This window comes from Etheostoma cragini, chromosome 13 (assembly GCF_013103735.1).
Source record: "Etheostoma cragini isolate CJK2018 chromosome 13, CSU_Ecrag_1.0, whole genome shotgun sequence".
Lineage (NCBI taxonomy): Eukaryota > Metazoa > Chordata > Actinopteri > Perciformes > Percidae > Etheostoma > Etheostoma cragini.
Genome location: NC_048419.1, coordinates 17836074 through 17844014, shown reverse-complemented (window position 1 = coordinate 17844014; position 7941 = coordinate 17836074). Strand labels below are relative to the sequence as shown.

The 7941-nt window shown below is 40.7% G+C and overlaps 1 protein-coding gene across 2 annotated transcripts in view; it reads right to left on the bottom strand.

Moving 5' to 3' along the window:
- sept8a (septin 8a) overlaps positions 1-7941 on the bottom strand; it is a 36529-nt gene that overhangs the window by 5342 nt on the left and 23246 nt on the right. Inside the window, exons 7-10 of one of the 2 annotated variants that reach the window (XM_034889342.1) lie at positions 2981-3149; positions 2710-2842; positions 2085-2254; positions 101-284 (exon numbers count right to left, since the gene is read on the bottom strand). In XM_034889342.1, coding sequence (XP_034745233.1) covers positions 281-284; positions 2085-2254; positions 2710-2842; positions 2981-3149 — 476 coding nt within the window. In that variant the 3' untranslated portion in view covers positions 101-280. Of the gene's footprint in view, positions 1-100; positions 285-2084; positions 2255-2709; positions 2843-2980; positions 3150-7941 lie in introns of those variants that run through there. The other variant, XM_034889341.1, reaches the window with a different exon arrangement.

Sequence of the window (7941 nt, the reverse complement as noted above, 5' to 3'; positions counted from 1 at the left end):
AAAAAGCATAGAATGAAAGATCCTCAATAAATGAGATGTGGCCACTGTTTGGCAAGTGAATCTTTTTTTCCTCATTATCTCTCACCATCTTTCACTCCTCTCTCCCCTGTGGCTTCATCATGAGCATCCTCAGTGTCTTTGGTCCATGTGCACAATGTAAAGATGGAATGTCAAATCAAAAAAAAAAAACATACAAACAAAATAAACAGGTGTTGTCGTTGCTATGGCGATGGAGGACAAATCCATGGTCGTGTGTGGGAGGGTATGCAGCGCCCATAAATTAACTGAAAAACAATGACAAACAATAAACAAAATAAATTGAATGAATAAACAAACAACTTTGTGGAAATAATAAATGATTAATAAAGGCTACTACAGAAAACTAATGGGAGTAGAGTTAAAGCAAAGAGCTGCTACAGCTAGATAAATCCCAGTGCTTGTGTTAGTGAAAAGAAAGGAGTAGTCTGATGCAAGGGCAAGGGAGCCTGGAGGTTTCCTCTGGAATGCTAAAACGTGTTTTTCCTCAAGTGTAACCAAACTTTAGAGAGTAAATTAATCACATAAGAGGTGAACTGAAGACGTGCGGGATGTCCATGACAAAACCACAAAATGGAAGACCAGTTTCCTAAAGCAGCACTGACAGCAAAGTGTGTGAGTAGCCACAAGATGGAGCCAGGCGTCTTCACATTAACCGTCAGATTTCAAGCTACAGAGAATACGACTGGGGCGACATTTACTTCAAGCCATGGATACTTTAATGCATTTAATTGTCCACAGCTTTAGCATACTTTTCACATCATTTTATACATCCCAGACAGTCATTAGCTTCAGATATTTTGTCAGGGCAGATGATGAAAGATGAACTTGCAGAGACTTAAAACTTGCCTTGCGATACACTCTAATTCTATATTTACAGTAGTAATGTAATTCATTCTTAATTCCTCCAAAAGGTGTTGGATGGGGGCTGAGGTCAGGGCTCTGTGCAAACCAATCAAATTCTTGTACATTAAACATGAAAAAAAGTATTTTTATTGTGGGGCTCATTTTGTGCACAGGAGCATTGTCATTTGAGAAACAGGAAAAATCTGCTGCAACAAGTTGGAAGAACACTGTTGTTTAAAATATCGTGTGCTTTAGCATTCATATTTCCCTTGATTGGATCTAAGGGGACTTGCCCAAACACAAAAGGTATGATCACATACTTTTGGCCATATAGTGTGCATGGTTGGTAAATCAAAGCCAGAAAAGTAAGGTTCATTGAATGCACCTTCAAGGAAGGACATTTTAAAACAATGCCAAACTGACTGCATCCATGCACAATGAAAACAGAGTTTTGACAGGTAAGTAAATGCAGACGTGATGTTTGCTGCGACTGGTTACTGAATAATGGGTCTGCTACATGTCTGCAAATAAATAGACACCGATAGCTGTCTGTAAGGCAAAGAATAATTCAAGAAAAGTATGCTTTGCACAATACAGTACAGTGAGGTATGAGCTGTAGTGTCTAAGCTAAAAGGCCTGTATTGGTTTTATATCTGTGCTAGCCATCGTAGATACACATAGTGTGCTAAATCAATCGGTTTTGCCCCGTGTGAGCTGTACTCTGCATCACCTATTTTAGAAGACAAGCTTTTAATTGCTTTACTGCCTCCTCACTGAATTTCCTGAATAATTACAGCGAGGCAAAAGGAAAGAGTGAGAAGGAAATGTTAAGCATGGGCAGGACAAAAGGGGGAGGAAGTTTCCTTAAAACATGCCAGACCTTTAGAATAGCTGAAATGCTTGTGTATTGGAGATTGTCAATTACTGCACAGCACCTTCAGTTAACAGGCTCATTAATGTGAGATTTTGCAACAGGACTCTGTAGAAAGCACACTTCCTGCTTAAAGACTTAGAACAGAGGTTAGAGAGCAAAAAGAGACGGGACTAAAAGAAGCAAGAGAGACTAGTTTGCGAAATATTTTCAAGATTGAAGGCAAAGACTTAAAATATAACATAATTAGTTAAAGAAAGCTGCAGGGTTGGAAGAAGCAGTTTCCTGCTATGAAAAGAAGAAGAATGATAAAAAGGTGGGATTGGCTTACTTTTTCTTGTCCTTGTCCTTCTTGAGGGGCTGAGATAAGGAGAGTGTCTCAGCAGCCACCTTCTTCCTGTTGAAGGCGTTCATCTCCTCCTCCAGATCTCTGCGCTTCTCCTCCACCTTCCTCTTCTCCTCCTGGTGCATCCGCTTCAGCTGCTCAAACTTGTCATGCAGCTGAGTGGGAGGCGGCGAGGGTGGCGATGGACGCACAGGACGGGGAGGACAGGAAGAGAGACACAAGATTTGAATTGGTACTTGCTAACAGCTGACTGGTGAATTGGACTTGAAGCTGGGATAAACTGATTGAAAACAAACTTTTAAAAGAAAACGGATGTTTGAACACATTTCCTCACCTCCACCTTGTATGAGGGCAGCTTGTCATGTATGATCATGTACTTATATTGGTTACAGTGACTGAAATGATTGTAATTGCACTGTACTGTGCTGCACGGGATGTTTTTGTGCAGCAGCGAATAAACAAACCTTGAATTACACATGTGTAGGATGGCTTGAAAAAAAGTTGTTAAAGCAGTTTTGATGTGTGGATGCTTCAGCAGTCATTTCAAATCAAATACATCTATAAACTAAATATAAATACATCTATGACCATAATTTCCCTTGCGACTGACCTCTCTCTCCTTTTCCTTCAGTTCTGATTCCGTCTCTTTTACTTTGTTGACGAACATTTGTCGCATTTCTTCCTCTTTCCGCTGCAGGTCCCCCAAAAACTCTTTCCTCTTGGCCTCATATGTCTCTTGAAGACTGGAGAGAAGAATAGACAGGAATAGATTAGATATAGTCTCTTAAAAAAAGAAACTGTCCCTGTTGTTGACACTTGAGGATCTCTTTGTTTTGGGATTTTGTGTGCGTCTGTTTTTACTCTCCATGTGCTCCCTCTACCTGAATGGCTGGCTGTCGGGATCTGTATCTTTGAAGCCCATCTCCTCCAGCTTACAGCGTCGGTACAGCTCGTAGTGGCGGGCGTGGGTCTGCTCCCTCAGATCCTCCATGTTGACCCTGATGAGCATCTCTCTGAGTTTTACAAAGTCGCAGTGGCTCTCATTCTCGACTTAAGGGAAAACACAAACCAGCATTAGGAAAGCAGCTGCTGTTCAGGTAACTATTTCCTATACATAGTCTTTGTTTCTCGCTTTGATTCTTTGCTTGGCCACTGCTTTTAACACCCCATCTGTCACCATGTTATCCTCCCTTACACTCCATCGCTCTCCCTCAAAAGCAGGAAATCATACCACATCTCTACAGGAATGTTAGGTACTCTGCATGAAATACAACTGGATATAACACATTCGGAGTCCATTAAATAAATGTGTTACATTTTGCCAACAAAAAGGAGTTGATAAATTCACACAATTACAACTTATAGTTATCAGTTAACTGGGACTCTCACAGTTAATTGGTTTAATGGTGGGGAAAGGGCAGGGAGAGTTTCCTGTCTGACAGACTGAAAGCTCGGGGGAGGGTCATTTCTAATCTGATGGAGCCTTTTTACTCACACGTCACCTCATTTACGCGGTCAATAATATAACAAATGTTCTACAACGTTGATTTGTTTTGTTTTGTTAAAGGCCACAACTAAGGTCAATGTGAGAAGAGCCAGTGGGCAGAGGTGCCTGAACGTAGAATGAACAGTGAGGATGTAGTCTGGATAAGTGGGTAATAATATGGCCGTGTAGATTTGAGCAACAGTGTTGCTGCAGGGTCCACAAAGTTGCACCAAGGTTTTACCGTCGGAACTATAAGGCCTAGAATTATTTATTGCTATCACATATTTTAAATTCTTCTGAAAGTACATTTCCAAAGGATTCTTAATCCAATGCGATGTAGACGGCAGAACATGGATTGATGGATTAACAATTTAAAAAAAAAAGGTTTTGTCAAAGTTGACATTTGGCTATTAAAAACGATGAGCTTCCCAGATATTGTAGCTAGCAGTAGTTACAGGGATTGCAACAGGTCTGATGATGTTAACTATAATAAAAAAAGGACTAAAGCTTTCTCCATACACATTCCTTCTTGGAAAAACTAGTCTCTCATTAAAACAAGTGTTTTGTGAAAAATAACTTTCTCCTTTCGGGAGGTTAATGTGATCAACCAGTTAGCAAACCTCAGGAAGATGCTATAAAAACATACTGTCGTGTGTGTGTGTGTGTGTGTGTGTGTGTGTGTGTGTGTGTGGTGATCAACGGCCTTCGCAGAGTGTAGACACATGGCGTTTCACGGGGTGGAGCATATGCAATGAACCCCAGGGCGGGAGTGGTGGAGAGTCGGATGCACGTTGTGTTTAAATACCACCTCACGCTGTGAGCTCTGAGGATGTAAAGACTACAATAATGACATTAAAAAAGCCCAATTAACAGTGGATTTAGCTGATGGAAAATACTGGGAAAGCAGCCTGCAGTGCATGATAATAAACCACAATGCAGCATCACAAAAGTGCAACATAACACAGTTCAGTGGCTTTACAACCAACCAAAAGAAAGAAGACGTCCTTCATTAAACTTAAAAAAAACTAAAAATCACAAAAAAGTGTAAATAAGCACTAACTTGCACTTGTCTACTTTAACACATTTGCACACAAAATACCTCCTAAAAAGTAGCAGTCATGCAGCTGTCTGACTCACTGTCTTATTTTTACTCAAATTTGCTGGTTGACCACACATCATTAGAGGGAGTAAGTTAAAAACAGACATGAGCTGTTTTCTGGGGCTGCATCCAGGCTACTGAAATTGCCTGTTCATTTGGCATCTCATAGTCTCTCTGTACTAGGCCCCCTGTGGAGGACTGAATGAGGGCCAATCCTCTGACTGGCTGCAGCACTGAGCCCTCAAGATATCACACTGGGCCTCGGCACACACATACTGTACACACGCCAGTCTGAAAACAGAAACGGCAAAGCAGCAATAAATCTGCAGTTATCAACGTTGTTAGTTAATGTTCTTGTTAATTAATTACAAACCCAAACCTGCAAAAGCAATGTTTAAATCAAGATACTGAGCTAATCTCTGAGACACATTATCTGTAAGAGCTTGGTAATTTGAAACAGTTTGTAGTCTATTTCTGCAGTTAGTTGGTCGACTGACCCAACACTGGTAAAAACTGATCTCAAAAACTATTTCATCTACTGCAAATACAATTTTGTATAGACATCTAAGGTCTCCAGGAGACGAATGGTTACTTTGGTAACCCCCTGACATTTCCAATAGTGCTACTGCCAGGTTGACTTTTTTGGTCTCAGTGACATGTTTACAACTTTTGGCTGGATTCCCATGAGAGTTGGTACAGAATTCCATCCCTTTCCTTTAGAGCCACCAGCAGGTGAACATTTTCACTTATCCAGTGAAAAATAAACATCTCCTGAATGGATTGGCACAGAATCTTGGACATAATAGTTCCCTGATGTATCCTTATGACTTTGGAGATCATTAACTTTTCATCTAGCACCACCATTTGTGGGTGGTGAATGTCTAGACAATCATTTGATACACACATTCATGCCTCACAGAGCTGCTAATATAGCTGCTGATGTAGCCCTAACCTGAAAAATGCTGTAATTAAAAGAAAAAAGATAAACAACTGAGAATGTAATGCAAGGCCAGTAATTGATAACATCCGTGTTCACATACAAACACCCACTTCAACATGTGTGCATAGTTGCTTAAAACCCATAATAGCTTAAGGGACACGGACACGGACACGGAGACGGACACACACACGGACACACACACGGACACACACACGGACACACAAACGGACACACACACGGACACACACACGGACACACCTCTTCCTCTGTCTTCCTTCAAGTCTATGGAAATTTCCCATGGCTCTTTGAGAGGTTACCATAACCCATCTATATGACATCTGGCATCCGCAAACTGTTTCCATTGACACAGGCCCTCCTTTCAGTCGGCCGAGTTGAGTAAAACACTGAGACTTCTGTCCTCTTCAGTCCCTGTCCTCAGACACTCTGACAAAGCGTGCTGTATGAATGGTGACCATCAGTTTGCAGTCAGGCCTGACTAGAACCTAAGTAGTTTTTTGTAGTACATCACATCAGACTAGATGTTGGTTGTTAGGCTGAGACAGACAATGTTGATAGGGTAATTAGATGCAGACATTAACAATAACAAAACCAAAGAACAAATAAAATAGTTTCTTCTCTAGAAATAATACTTATAATATTGTATGATGATATTGGAAACAGAGCAGCGTCATTTCTATGAATAATTTACCAACAATTGCCAACTCAGTTCTTTAATTAAAGGCTCAATCAAGTTTCTTTTAATGCAATATCTGGCATTTTGTGACTCTAAACTAATCACATTTTAGAGATGGTTTTAACCCAAAGTTTACTGGGGCAAACACATATGTCTTACACATATAGATTTAGTTGTCAAATGTTGTTTTAATGACAGAGATGTAATTCATTATTAGAGTAATAGAGACAAATCCCAAAGAAATTAGTTGACCGTAAAGCCAAAATAGCCTTTTGCAGACAGCACAACAGTATGTCACAGGACAGGACTATAGCTTCATGGTGATGGGAGTCCAAAGGAATCCGTCCCCCAAAAGACACACAGTGGGCTTTATAAATAACCATACTGTGTCCTCTGAGGGTTGGGGAATGAGAGTGGTCAGTGGATAATGTTAAGAGGAAAGGAAGACCGGATGCAGACACAAGAGCAGTAAACCACGAAAAAAAGGAAGAGAGGGAAAGCAAGAAGGAAGGAACTTCTCTGAGAGTATAACTTTCATCTAAACTTACATTCTCAGAGCACAACTATGTGTGGCATTATCAAATTAAAAGGTTTTACTATCATTGACAAGCATAGAAGAATGAGCTGTGGGAAACAAATCCCTGGTGATGTCTCCATGAGCAACCCATGCACGCAAACATACAGGCACGTATGCACGCCACGCACACACACACCAAGGCAGAAATATATAGGGAGAAACCTACAGAAACCTACACAATGTAAATTTCCCAAACAATCTCTACCCACTCGCTTTTCATTTTGCAGTGTCCCTCTGCATCAAGTCCCATCCGCAGTTGTGGAGGGCGCTCCGCATAAAGAGGGAGTGTATAAATAAACAGGCAATCTGTGGGACGCACTCGCCACTCTGCTGTGAGCAGGAGAACATCTCTCACCATGGGTACTGATAGACAGCTTGCTTTCTCAGCTGCTGAGTTAGTATGCATGCCATTTCTCCATAAGCACAAAACATCCTCAAAACAACAAGCACATAGGTATAAAATAGATCCTACACGGTTTATGATGAATCATATGATTCAATTTTGCGTCTATGATGAAAAAAATAGGGGCGTGACCAAAATGATATTCACAAAGTAGAAAGGTGAAAGTTAATTATAGGGTTCCTCAAACCTCCCGCGTGTGCTCATCTACGTCAGGTAACGTGTTTGACAAAGCAATATGATTTAATTAACTATTAAATATGACAAAAAAGAAACAAATTGTCACACTATATTGTATTATCATTATTCATGCACACACCCATATTTTGGCATGATAAAGACTATACCACAGTTCAAGTACTGACACTGTCACTTGACTGCTTGAGGAATTTGAGTCAGTGCCAATATCATCATATAGTACTCCTCCCATTTCTTAATGTATCCTATCACCCCACCTCATTTACCTAGTTCATACCTGTAACCAAGCAACCTAACAACCAGCACACAGATATACAAAATATCCAGCGTCATCAGGGTTATACTGGGGAAAAATGAATTACAACTATTTCTCTTAGTTTTGTATTTGCAAATGGTGTTTAGCTCTCAAACGGGCAGGGGCATTGGACCGGGGGGGGGGGGGGGGGGG